At 46.1% G+C, this 14,009-nt stretch overlaps 2 protein-coding genes across 2 annotated transcripts; one reads left to right on the plus strand and one right to left on the minus strand.

The window, feature by feature from the left end:
- Positions 1-154: 154 nt before the first annotated feature.
- On the plus strand, positions 155-4,468 carry BRCC3 (BRCA1/BRCA2-containing complex subunit 3). Its single transcript, XM_010715004.4, has 8 exons — positions 155-337; positions 471-590; positions 991-1,078; positions 1,438-1,526; positions 1,885-1,940; positions 2,523-2,654; positions 3,167-3,210; positions 3,708-4,468. The coding sequence occupies exons 1-8, from the start codon at positions 233-235 to the stop codon at positions 3,857-3,859; spliced, it is 786 nt and encodes a 261-aa protein (XP_010713306.1). The 5' UTR covers positions 155-232; the 3' UTR covers positions 3,860-4,468.
- Positions 4,469-5,223: 755 nt separating this feature from the next.
- GCNA (germ cell nuclear acidic peptidase) lies at positions 5,224-13,548 on the minus strand. Its single transcript, XM_010715005.3, has 10 exons — positions 13,421-13,548; positions 12,743-12,789; positions 12,005-12,056; positions 11,558-11,634; positions 10,467-10,907; positions 10,160-10,322; positions 9,781-9,925; positions 7,844-7,982; positions 7,012-7,216; positions 5,224-6,333 (listed from the first exon to the last, which is right to left on the minus strand). Exons 1-10 carry the CDS (start codon positions 13,546-13,548, stop codon positions 6,081-6,083), a joined length of 1,650 nt encoding a protein of 549 aa, XP_010713307.3. The 3' UTR covers positions 5,224-6,080.
- Positions 13,549-14,009: the final 461 nt, after the last annotated feature.

Raw genomic sequence — 14,009 nt, forward strand, 5'->3', positions numbered from 1 at the left:
GCCCCGCCCCGGTGCGGGCGGCGAACGCCGCGCGGAACCCCGGGACCGCCGCTCGCGTGGTCCACACGGAACTTCCGTCGCGACGCACCGCCCGCCCCAGCACCGGAAGTCGGCCGCGCCGATTGGCTGAAGGAGACCGGGAGCCGCTCCAAGATTGGTCCGTCCGCAGAGCGCTCTGGGAGGTGGGCCCAGGCTACTTCCGCCGGCGGCGGGGAAGACGGGAGGCTGCAAGATGGCGGTGCAGGCCGTGCACTTGGAGGCCGACGCGTTCCTGGTGTGTCTGAACCACGCGCTGAGTACCGAGAAGGAGGAGGTCATGGGGCTCTGCATCGGAGAGGTACCGCGCTCGGCCCTCGCCGTCACCCTCAGCGCCGCCTGCAGCGGGCGGCGCCCAGCACGGCCCTGCCCAGCGCCCTCCTCCTGAGGCGGCCGTTACCATAGCGGAGGAACAGCCGTTTTCTCTTTACCAGGTCGACACCAGCAGAATCGTCCACATCCACTCCGTGATCATCCTGCGCCGCTCGGATAAGAGGAAGGACCGAGTGGAGATCTCCCCCGAGCAGCTCTCGGCCGCGTCCACCGAAGCAGAGATATCCTTTGGCGGCAGCGCTGCCGTGCCTCAGCCCGGAGCCCTTTGTGTGCCGCAGGGCTCAGCCGGCGCTCGTCATTCCTCAGAGCTGCTGTTCGGCCCTGCGTTTGTGCCGGAGTTGTGATACAGCCTTTGTGTTTCCTCTTTTTTAGTCACAAGTGAGGCAGAACCGTGCTTCTGATAGGCAGGGTGGGGGTGGAACTGCAAAATCCAATTTGTGGTATCCTGCCTGTGTGGAGGAAGCGTCTGTCCATTTCTTGCCATGTGTCCTGTCACCTCTCTGCAGGGATCTGAGGTTTTGTTGAGCTGTGAGACTTTTAAGCTCTGCCTTGTGTTTGATGTTGCCTTTGTATGACGGGTTTCTTGCTCCTTTGGTTTTGGAAGCACCTTGACTCACACACAGGTTGGCTGAGATGACAGGACGTCCGATGAGAGTTGTGGGTTGGTATCATTCTCACCCTCACATCACCGTCTGGCCATCGCATGTGGGTAAGAGCAGTCTTGGTTCTGTACAAAAGCTTGCAGCTTGGCGAAGAAATGACTTAATTTAGCGGACTCTTAAGAGTTGCACATCCCAGCTATCAAAGTTTGGTTTCCCAAATTCCCTCTGGTAGGAGAGGATTATCTGGGTGTGCTGATGGTTTGTTAACTCATCTTGTATATTTAAGACACGCTTTTAAATTATATTTTAATGGGAGCAAGATTTTTACTTTATGTCCTGGAGTGTGTACTTTAAGATTAAGCTTGTGACTTACCAAATTTACCAAATTCCAGGATCAGCCTCCAAAAGGTGGAAAATCTTTTTGCAAACCTGTGCAATTCTCATTATCTTGTTTCTTTGTCCATAGATGTCCGCACACAAGCTATGTATCAGATGATGGACCAGGGTTTTGTAGGGCTTATCTTCTCCTGTTTCATTGAGGACAAAAACACAAAGGTAGGTAGCTTAAGAGACGTGCCTGCATTGCAATGTTCAGATGCCCTTCAGCTGTTCTGCCCAGCTGATTGTTGCAGCCTCATGAGGCTGTTACAGGGTGGCATGAGCTGATAGTGGTGTCTTGTCCAGATTTCCCAAGCAGCTCTGGTCTGGGATTTTTATATTCCTAGTTAGTGGATCTATTGGAGCTTGAAGTTCTAGCATACCAATCAAAGATTACACCAAAGTGTACACCTTTGCAAACTGCTCAAGTGCTCTTTGAAAGCATGTTCTTCTTCCTGAAGGAATTTGGAATTGGAATTTGGAGTTCCAGATGGTTTTTGGTACTTGAAATCTGACTTTGTGCTGTCTCTCTTAGACAGGTAGGATTCTCTACACCTGTTTCCAGTCCATTCAGGCCCAGAAGAGCTCAGAGTGAGTACAAAGAAAGAATATTATGTTCTTCTGTTTCATCTAAGTCCCTTCTTTCTTATTTGTCTCAAATAAGTGGTTTGTGGGTTCATCAAGAGCAGCAGATGTTGTACAGAGATGCCTGATCTGTTCTCTGTTAATGCAGGCTGCTTGAAGAAGGTTGACTGACTTTGTCTAGAACTTAGTAACAGCTTAAAATCTGATGTAGAGCACTACAGTTTGCAGGTGAATTTGTGCTGTAATCTGTTGTGTGAGGGCTCACTTCTGCTTTCAACTCTAGAACTCAAAGCTCTGAGTTTGCATGGCATTGAGTCTGCACCAACTTTGCACATGCCATGTGTTGTACTGTCACTGCTGGTGCTTTACGGTGCTTTAGTCACTCTAGCATTTCTATCATTGGAATTTGGGATAAGAGTGTGCTTATAAAAGGATTCCCAATGCCTGTCAGTTCTAGCACATGTTCTCAAAAGTAAACCTGTTTGATCCCACAAGTTTAACAGACTGTTGTAGGTTGGTAAAGGCTTTCTTTCTTTTTTTTTTTTTTCTCTGCTGCTTTGCAGTTAATTGTATCTGATACCCTTTTAGATATGAAAGGTTTGAAATTCCTATTCACGTTGTCCCCCATGAAACTATTGGGAAAGTGTGTCTGGAATCAGCTGTAGAGCTGCCCAAGATCCTGTGCCAAGAAGAACAAGATGCCTACAGGAGGATTCACAGGTAACACTGGGGCTGCAGGCCTCCCTAACACTGTCTTTGCTGACGTGTTCTACCTCAAGAGCACAGCCTTAGCAGAGATACGGAAAATGAAAAGCATCAGTACCTCATGTGTGTGCCTTTGTAAAAAAGTTGGTTGATTACTTTCACGTTTTGGAGTTCGGGTGCTCTTGACTTTGTACTTTTCCATGAGCTGCTCCTTTGCTGTGCAGAAAAGGAGCTAAAGCGTGTGTGAGCTGATGGTGATGTGTCTGCATGCAACTGTGTCTGTGTTTAACTAGAGCACCAGTACTGAGAGGTCTGAAAAACGAGGAAAAATATCAGCATTGGGGTTTTTGATGCTCTACCTCTGTTATTACCTGTAGTAAAGTCTGGTATCACGAATACACAGGATCTCTTACAAGTGAAGAGATTAAAAGCACCTTCAGTGTCAGCAGCTTGGAGGTGGCTGGTTCTACACTGCCTAAAGTGCAGTTCACTGCTGTTGTCACTAATCCACACTTTTCTTCTCTTAGCCTCACCCATCTGGACTCTGTAACCAAGATTCATAATGGCTCAGGTAAGGATTCCTCCTTTGTGTGAGTGCAGGATGCTGCTCTGTGAGCTAAATAGCAGAGCCTGGAGTGGCTGTTCTGGCATTGCTTTCAGGGGAGAGTAGACCACAGCTGTGTAACAGTCCTTGGGAGCTCCAGTGCTCCTTTCGCATAAAGAGCAGTTGTAAAAAAAAAAAAAACAAAAACCAGAAGAGCACAAACTTCTCTCTTCTTCTTTGCCATGCAGTTCGTTTTCAGTCACACTCTGTGTAACCAAGTGGATTCTCTGTTACATAAAGTCAGGTCAAAAAAAAGAATGCAGTATTTTAAAGGAAGATATAAAAGACTGTAAAATAACCCAATCAGAAGCTGCTGATTCTGACTCTCTCCTGTGGGGATCAGTGGTTGCCTTAGCCAGGATGCTGGGAAGCTCTGTTGGCTCTCTGTAGCACCCTTGGCTTTGGGGTAGTTGTAGCATAGACTTTGTGCTTGCACTGGCATGGTGTGCTCTTGCTCTTTCCAGTGTTCACGAAGAACCTCTGCAGCCAGATGTCTGCCATCAGTGGGCCCCTCCTTCAGTGGCTGGAGGACAGGCTGGAGCAGAACAAGCAGCGGGTGCAGGAGCTGCAGCAGGAGAAGGAGCAGCTCCTGGAGGAACTGGCAGCTTTAGACTGAAGGAGGAAATACAGATCCTTCAGAAAAGAAAAAAAAAAAAGACATGAATAATCAACTCCACTGGACCGACCTGTGGCTGCAGGGTGGCCTCACGTTGCCTTTCAATGAAGATACGAGGCTGTGCCTCTTGTTTTGCCCCCTGCAGCAAAGAGCACTTCTGTGGGATAAAGGTTCTGTGTACTCCAGCTTGATGGAGAGCAGCAATACCTCTCTGGGTGCTGCATCATGCAGTACAAGTCTAGCTCTGTGCTCGGGTTTAGGCAGCATCTCTTGGTAGAGAAGACTGCAGTTCTGGAGGGCATAGACTTAGGGATCACGTTGTTTCCCCTCTCCTATAATTTGACAGAAGTCTTTCTGCTTTATTTGTATTCCAGAAGCCTAGAACAGGAGGATTAGAGGGGGGAAGGACTTAATTTCCCTACTGTTGTATCTGATGCTGCCAACTTATGCCCTCTTTTAGTAGCTTCAGTTGACCACGATTGTACAGCTAGTAATGTTTCTGGATTACTGGTTAGGTAACAGGGAAGCCTGGGAACAGACCTGGAAGAGCTTTGACATAGGGTCTATGCTCAGTGTACCTCAACCCAAATAAAAAATTCCAAAGCAAAAGCTGTTTGGAGTAGAAATGAAATGGCTGCTACACCAAATTCAGTGTCAGTACCCCCACTTCTTGGCCATCATCTGTTTTTTCTATTTCATATAGTGCTGTTGCATACTCAGCACTGAACCTTCTTACAAAATGGATTCTTTTTGCTGGCTCAGTGGTACAGATTGTGGTTCTTTCCAAGAGAGAAGATAATTAAGATGCTGGGAAGATAACTGATAGATGTACAAGGCTGTCATATGCTGTAATCTTTTAAATGTCTTTGGTGCTAGATTTCAGAGCATCCCCCAACTTGTACAGCACATTTCTATTTCAATGCAAAATTTCTGTCCAAAACACCTTGAAGTTCTGAGTAAGAGCACGTGTCCCATTGCATGGCTTCCCCTTCCAGCCACAGCCCTAACTGACACCACTGCTGCATGCCAAAGGGCAATGGCTCAGGTGTACAGAGGGCTTTTGGGAAGGACTGTCCTGGCCTTAAAGGAAGAAAGTTCAACCTGGCAGATCCATTTCAGGCTCTGAATCCCATACACACACTGTAAGGGTGAGGCACTGCTAGAAACAAGCACGAATGAAGTTGCTTTCTGTCCTACTGCAGCCCTCTGCACACAAGATGAGGGTGTTCACAGAGCAGCACATGAGGCAGTCAGAGCCCAGCTCAGCTGCAGCAAGCAGGGTGACCTAGAAAACAAATAATCTTTCACATACCAAAGCTACACAGCCTGGGTTAAATTGCAACAGAAGAGCCTACTTTGACACGTAGTATGAAAAGCCATTTATTGATTATTCCAAAGTAACAGCCAGCTGAGTGATTTGTTCACAGCACACACAAACAGCGTAAATAATTTAATCACGCTCAGCATGAAAAAGTTCCATCATCAGACTGGATCTTCACATTCTATGGTAAAAAAATACGGTAGTGACTGAGACAAAACTGAAGTCTAAATTTAATCAGAGGATTTTGATCTCGCTAGGAACCAGACAACTTTGCAAAACCTCCTGCTAATGGAGTCAAGGCACTGCTTACCTATTGCTTTTAACAAGAACAGCCAAGGATCACTCAGATGAACTCTCCTTGGGAGGACAACTGAACTCACATTGAAGTTTTCTTCAGGTCTGCCTCTTTCCCTGCCCAGAAGTCACCCAGCCAGAATCAGATGGCTGCTCAGGTACCTGGGTTTTCTTCTGGCAGACCAGCACACACAAGATTGTACAGCAGCTGTACAACTGAGCAAGTCAGCTGCACAGGTGAAAAAATAAACCCATTGCTCACAGGAGTCAAGGAAAACATCCTATGAAGCACTGAATGTAAATACTGATCAGAAAACTACAAACATTAACAGCTGTGTCCAAGGAAGGGTCCACCTTCTAAGAGAGAGAGCCTGACTGATCTGTGCATCATTGCCATGGACTTGCCATCGTCATCATTACTCTTTGCTCACTTTTGCCCAGTTTAGAAAAGGCTCTCCGGGTCTTTATTGGAAGTTTTGAAATCCAAAGTATTCAAGTGGTCTGGAAGCCTCTACAACACACACTCACAGGTTCCACAATAGGCTCATCTATTTACTGCCACACAGGAAAACTGAGTGGCACCAAAGCAGCCAACGTATCACAGCATTACAAGGAATCTTCAAGCCTCGTTTTCAAAGCAAAATCAGCACTGAGTTTCCTCATCACTTCGGCGTGGCTCAAACCCTGCTGCTCTCTTTTAGTCAGACCGTAGTTTTCTTTGACGTACTTTGCAAAGGGTGTGAGGTTGGTCCTGGCAGGGGTGCCATCCTTTGGGGTGGGCTGACTCAGCACCAGCCGCCCCCCGCAGAACGCGCACACAAAGCGCTCCGTGTCCAAGGACTTGGAGTGGCGGCCAATCCTGAAATGGAGGAAGGAGTGCTTGGATTTCACATACAGGAAGCACTATAAAAGCTACAGGCAGTGCTATAAAAGCTACAGGAAGTTTTCTAGAGTCTGACACCAGGAGGTCGGTCTCCGTATTTCCATAGAATCAGACTTAGTTAAATACAGAGTGGTTTGATTTCAGAAGAGCTTGGAATCATAGAATAGCCTGGGTTGCAAAGGACCACAATGCTCATCCAGTTCCAACCCCCTGCTGTGTGCAGGTCACCAACCAGCAGCCCAGGCTGCCCAGAGCCACATCCAGCCTGGCCTTGGATGCCTGCAGGGATGGGGATCCACAGCCTCCTTGGGCAACCAGGGCCTCGCCTCTCTATAAGTGAAAAATGGAATGCCTTATTTCTACCTATTGCTGCAGCAACACATGGTCTGGTGACATCCATTCTACAGGGATGAGGCACATGCAGTCAGTGCAGGCCCATAAGTGTTATTCCTGACTTAGTACATGCCCAGAATTGGAGATAGCATCCTCTAACAAAAGACCTGTAATAGAATCGGTGTTGATCACCAGGGACAACTGGTCAAATAAATTCACAAGGTTACCCAATGTCAACATTGAACCAACTTGTAGGCACAGAAAACAAATTAGAAATAGAAATTAATGCACAGTCACGTGCAAGATCAAAACATTACTCACGTGGCTTTGCACACAACACAGGCATACGTGAATTTGTACTTAATCTCATAGCTGTGACATCGTGTTACCACAGGCAGTTCTGGGTGAACCACAGCTGATTTATTGGCATAGAACCTCCAGAATCGGCCGTGCCCATCGCGGACACCATTGATCAGCCAGGTGGCTGCATGGCAGATCTCATGAATTAGTGTGTCTCGAAGGCGATCTAAGGCAAAGAAAAGACATGGATGTCAGTCAGGTATGGGGAATTATGAACCTCCATCCCTACCTCGCTGCTTCACACTTCTGACACTGCCTTTCTTATCCAGGGCCTCTCCCTTCAGAGGTGAAGGAAAAGAAGTAGATTCAGTAAGGAACTACAGACACAGAGCCCCAAACAGCAGTTTTCCACGTTGTGTTTGCTGACAGATGTTATTTGGTAGCTGTCAGAACAAGAATAAACCCACAAAAGAGCCTTCTCTAAAAATAACAGGTAAAATGTGTTGAGCTGAAATGCAGCTAGCAAAGCTCAGTCTTGGATGACAGCACAGGAAAGGTGCCTCGCATTGAGGGATGACATCAGTTTCTTAGAGTGACGTTACAGAACATATACTGGATGTCTTTAAGTCAATTATATAAGCAAAATACTGAGGTTGGCACAAATAGATCTCTGCTCCCACATTTCTGAAATTGGCCCAGGCTTTTAGAAGGGTTGTGAGGACAAGTAATACCATTAGTGGATATGTTTAAGGCAATACATTTCGTAGCACGACTAAGCCTCCTCCAATTCACATTTTAATCTCTGCAATATGCTTTCCTAAAGATGAATCAGCACAGATTTTCTTTTACCCACCTGCAGAATCACAGACTTTCTCTGACAGTTCTATCCGAGCATAACGCTGTGCTTCAGGGCCTTTTGTCTGCCCAGTTACACAGTATCCTGCTGTTTTTCTCATTTTTTTGTTCCAATTTATTACCATTTTCTCTGGTAACTGAAAGACAAAACAGTACATGTATAATTCACCCTCTTCTACCTTTTTTTTTTTTTAATCTTTCTCAGGCCTTCTAGCTTCCCCTCATATCTACTACATGGTCAGCACAGTATGTCTCTATTTGTGCCTTTAACAATGCCATGGCTGACATCCACTCTCCATGGCTTTCTTCCTCTAGCAGCTGCATGTTTATAACCAGCAGGGGACTTTCACAATGCAGGATGAGACAAGAGTCCCTTAGGTCCCCCCCCATTCAGCCTCTAAGTGTGGCCAGCACGCTGCTTAAAGGAAACACAAGGACAGGTGAGGAATGCCACAGGACTTCCCCTCCCAGCGCTCTGCCCAGCAGCTACCACTTGCAATGCAATGCCTCACTGAGCCTGAGGTGGCTCTTTTGCATTAAACAGCCTCCCAAATTTTTCTTGTGCATTGCCTTTTTTTTAATAGATATGAATTTTTAGCATCCATAATAGTATGATCAGAAGTTCTAGAGCTTAATTTACATGTCAAGTACCATCTGCCTTTGATTGTTCTGAACTTGCAAGATGCTATTTTTGCTTGGTGTACCTTCACACTGCAAGATGAATAATCACCTTCTGCTTATCCTCTGTGCTGCTCCTGGTTTTATAAGCCTTCATCATAACTATCTTGGTTACCTCTTCTTCTTCTGCTGACAGTTTTCTCACATCTGAATTAGTTAAATGAGTTTAAGTAAGCGGTCCCTGTCAGCACAGGGACAGGGCTGAAGCACTGGAAGTCTTCCAGCAATGGTGAGCCCGCTCAGCTCAGCTTTATGTGAACTGACAAGCAGCTTTTCAGTCTGTTCTGGGATAGCAGGCAGGGAGGTGCCATAGAAATGCAGGTAGAGTGACTAACCACGAGGCAACAGCCCTTGACACCAAAGAGAAGTGCTTTTATCCTTCAGCTCTCTGGTGTCTGCTCCTCAGCACGTGCCCATGGTCAGCTGCAAGCAAGGAACAGCATTTCATCCTTTTGTGGCTGGGAATTGTTACATCCATGTTAGGGAAGGTTAGAAGACACCACAGCTCTGAAGCAGCCTGAGCCATGCGAAATGCTGCCTGCTGCAGACTTGTCTCCCAGTTCCAGCTCACACTCTACTTTTTTGAGCAGATTGAAGCAGCTCAGCTAAGCACCATGCAAGTACATGGTGGGAAGCTGGGAATGTAACAACAAGAGAGATGACAGCTACCAGACCTGCTTGTGTTACCACTAGCTATTAGCATGTGGCAATGCTGCAGTCTGCTGGCACGTGCTCCTTCACTACAGGCTGACTGAACAATGATGGTAGGTGACCCTGAGCTTCTTTCAGCAGCATAAGGACACAGCTGCCTCTGGTGAGGCCTGCTACTGCTCAGGCAGCCACAGAAACGTTCCTGGCACGTGGAGTTCATGACCATGCAGGTGCTACAAAATATGTAAACATCAGTCACCTCTTCAAAGATGAAACTCATCCAAGGCAGCCTCATGTTGCAGTTTATCTCATCAAGGAAGGATCCTGCTGGACACCACCCAATCTGCTCACTTAAGGATGGTGCACTGTTACAGCTGGGAAAGCAAGCCAAGCTGAAAACTGCTGCATCATAGTGCTGAAAAATCCCTTTCAAAGAAATTGCTTGAACTAACAGAATCAGAAGCCATTACTGTAACACAACTTCTATTAACTGAAGAAGACACAGAGCAATTGCATCAAAAAGTGAGGAGCAACATTGACCAGGTTTTCATAACTATAAAAATGTAAGTTGCTTTGCGTTTCTTTTTGTTCGATTTTAAAGCCAACCTTCTGCTCAAAGATGGTGCTGTTATAGAGATGGTAAAGCTTCTGTGTCAGCTCCTCTTTACTCTTCTTGAAATACTTCACATACTGGGAATCTGGACATGAGAGATCTTGTAGGAAGCAGCCAGGCACTGAGCACACGTTAAGCCTACAAGAAAAGATATCATCATTCACTGAAGGTCAGAGATACATCATTAGTCCTGGTCATACCTGAGACTAATGGCCTTGGCTTCCAGTTAATTACCAATTAACAAATGTTGATCAGGTAGCAGAAGTTTGTAGTTACCAGAAAAACCAGGATGCCACGCTAAGCAAAGCACTCAGCATCTTTTCATCCATCTACAATGGTCCTAGATCACAGTGGAGATGGAGAACTACTTACTTTTTCTCTGACTGTGAGAGACTGACAGATTCACTCCTAGGAATTCTTACAGAAGCCGTAATTTTGGAAGGTGTTTCTTGAAGTGAAACAGATTTTGATGTTGCTATCTTGACTCCCTTTCCATCCAAGGACTGGGCACCTTCACAGCGTGGCTTGATGTTTTCTAGTTCAGAGGGAAAAAGTCACAAGATTTCACATCGTCACTGAATCAAGAGTGCAGCCATCAGCAATCAAATGACAAACACTGATGAAAGAAATCATTGCTTCAAAAAGACACCTTGCAAGTCAGCCAGGAATCGTTTCTTACCTCTTGTGCTCGGCTGGTAGACAGTTTTACTTGTGCTTAAGATGGGTTTCCGGGGTGTATTCCGTTTCCTTATCCGTTCTATTAATGATTCAAACTCACTATCTGAGCTATCTGATTTTAACTCTGCACTCTGTCGGAGTGGCATGGCTGATGTTTTATTTCCTGTACTCCCCTCACAGCTTCTTTCTGCCCTTCCAGCAAGGAAGCCCGGACTCCCTCTGGCTGCCAATTCTTTCCCATTTTGTGGAGGTGGCACTTTTAGGCACTTCCAACTCTCTTTCAGGTCCTTCACTTCTCCACGTCGGTATTCCTGCCAAGGGCTGTCCACAAACACAGAATCATCAGTGTCACTCAGAACCTCTGGATACTGCAGCTCTTTGGAGCAAGCGTTTTCCTTCTCTGATGTCATCAGCTTCTTTGGGGTCTGTAGATCTTTTGGTGCTGTAATTCAAAAGAAGCAGCTCAAGGTTTTGGCACGTCAGATATCTGACTCTGCCTTAGCACTAAAAGAATTCTTGAAAGATAGGAAAACACAGAGGACAGAGTTTTTAGTTTCTTTATTACATGCTGCATGTCACTGAAAGATGTAAATTCATGGAGACTGAACCATAACTTTTATTTTTTTAATATATCTGCCATCAGGCCTGACAATCCTGCCAGATGCAAATAGCGAGCATTAGCATCATCTTTATTCCTGGTAATAAAATGCATGTAAGAACATAGCTGAATATTTAATATTAAAGCCTTATGAAATTAAGAACAAGAAAAAGATAATTGAAGTAATTTAAAAAATGCTCAGCCTTAAGTTGATCAGAACATAGCCCACAGCATAGGGCACATGCTTACAATAAGGCTTCTGACACCTCAGCTTTGACTAATCAAGATCAATAGCTCACATCAGATCTAACACAGATGACTATTTATGATTCCAGTACATTTTGTTTCCTCTACCTTCTCCTTTGCCCTGACTGTTCCTTCAGAAATCATTCCATTGCTTCTCACAGCCTGCAGCAGTTATGATCTCAGCAACGAATGCTATCTTTTGACCCAAGAGAATTCCTACTCTTTATTGCTGTTGCACAATTACTTGCCCTTCTTTGATGTGCTCTTTTTCGTTTTAAAGTCCAAGAAGAAATCATCCATGGAGTCATTGATGAAGTCCTTCAAGCTGTAAAACAAGCAATAATAAAACAATGGTAGGCATAAGCAGCAAAATGGAGGAGTAACTTTGTCTAATTAGGAAAGCAGCCACCAAAAAGGCCACCTAACACCAAAACAGCACCAGCTGCTCGCAAGAGTTACCAACTGATTCCATTAGTAGGAACAGGAGAACATGGACAATTCCAAGCATCCCATTTTACAGGACCTGAACATACACAGATGGAACACGTACCAGTTCCTCTGTCTGCTCTCACTCCCATAGATTTATCAGCCTCCGAATTACTAAAACTTTTGATTGATTTCCTATATTCAGAATAGTAGAAATGATGGGAAAACCAATACGTGAAAACTGGAAAGCCATTCATTGCAGCACCCACCTTGAATCCTCCTTTCTGGAGACTGATTTGGGAGTTTTCATTTTCGCTAAAACTGAAACAAGAAGCAATTAATGAAGAACAACATTCAAGTGATAATTTTACTATGCATTTTTACAAGGGAAAGCTTACAGTTAGTAAAAATTCAGCCTGTAGTCTTAAAAAAAAAAAAAAAAAAAAAACACCCCAAACCAACCACCTCTCAGATCCTTGAAGATTATGACAGAATTTCTTTCATTATTCACTCTCACGCTATAAAACTAGGAAGGTACTTTTGTGGAACCCAGCATACATAGGTCAAAATACATTCCTAGCCAAAAACATCCCTTTGAGTGGTTAAGATTCACACAAGTTCTATGACTTGAGGGAATCCTGAGCAGTTTAGGGATGCGCTTGGAACAGATAATGTTCAGAGAAAATGGTTACACACTACAGACTGGGAAAGAGGCAGGGGAGACAGAACAGGGGCAACAAAAAGCTCCATGCCAGGAGCTGTTAACAGCAAACAGAGCTGAGAAGGAAGGAAAGAGCCTCACACACAATGCAAGGCAAAAAGCATCCAGAACTGAGACAGGAGATTCAAGAGCTGTCACTGTAGTGCACTGACACAGCACAGCACTGTAGCAAAGAAGCAGTGACCTCTTGGAAGAAAAATCTCCTTAAAAACCTGCATCCAGATAGAAATGGGTCCTTCCTTTTTGCACTCATTCAGTGAGCAAATCAATGTGTGCTGTTACTTACACATTTCAAATTCATCATCGCTGCTGGATGAGAAGTGCAGAGCATAGCTGAAAAACAAGAAAAGCAAAGGAACATCAGGAACACGCAGATCTGCAGCTCTGCTGGGCTGAAATCCCAAACACATCCTGAAAACGCAGCAAAGATATGCTGAAAAAAACACTGAACGTCTCAAACAGGCTGAGAAGCTGAACTTGGATATCAAAGTCTGTAACAACAACGTGTTAAATACTCATGTAGTGATCGATGGCTGCCAGTATCTGAGGCCTGGAAGCGTTTGGAAGCATCAGCTCTGCGAGGTGTGGGGCTGAGTTCAGGCTGGTGATGGGCATCAGAAGGAGCAGAGCTGGGTTCTTGACCCACGTGGGGGATTTAATGTAGAACTGTGCTTCCAGGCTCTCAGAACGCTGCTTTGCCAGCCGATTTATGTATTTTCAGACAAAAAGCAGAAACTATCCACCCGGAAAACCCACTGTGCGGTTGCCGAGCAACGTGAAGAGGCTTCTTTTAATTACACGAGTTACTCACACCTACAAGACGACAATCGCGCAACGCGCAGAGCAGCGCTCTGAAAACGGGTGGCATAAGCCAGAACTATACGTGAATATAACCGAGAGAAACCATTCAGGTGACCGGTTACCCAGCTCCAACACCGCCCCACGCGGACTGGAGCCGCCTCACCTGGCGCTGCTCCCCGCCGCTCCCCGCCGGCCCGGCCCCAGCGGAGTGCTGAAAGCCGCCATTCCGCTTCGAAACGCCCGCGCCTCCAATACCCACTTCCGCTTCCGGAGCACCGCGGCGAGGCGCATGCGCAGTGCGGCGCTCAGGAAGGCCGGAAGCGCTGCGGTGATTGGGGGCTGCGGGGAGGCGTTCCGTGCGTACACACGGCCGGCTGCAGCAGCAACCGAGGCACCAACAGCAACCGCAGGCACCGGCAGCAGCCGAGGCCAATTTCAATGCCGCTTAACGGCTGTGGTGTTTGCCCAGTGCAAAAGCAATTACACAGCTATAATTACTGCACTGTGGGAGCAGAGATGAGAAAGGAGAGGGAAACATCAGTGCAAGGGTCCGTAACGCTCTGTGAGCTCTGCACGCAGCCCTGCAGCCTGCACAGGTAGGTGGGTGTAGTGGAACGTTTTCGTTTCCATTCTGTGGTTAAGAACCACACTTAGCTCTGGAATAAGCAGCACTATTGAAACCCAAGTCACAGAAAGGAAGAGGGAAGGCAAGGCAGCAGCTGAGAACACACCGCTGCCAGCTGCACAAGGAG

Source organism: Meleagris gallopavo, chromosome 9 (assembly GCF_905368555.1).
Source record: "Meleagris gallopavo chromosome 9, MGAL_WU_HG_1.1, whole genome shotgun sequence".
NCBI classification, from domain to species: Eukaryota; Metazoa; Chordata; class Aves; order Galliformes; family Phasianidae; genus Meleagris; species Meleagris gallopavo.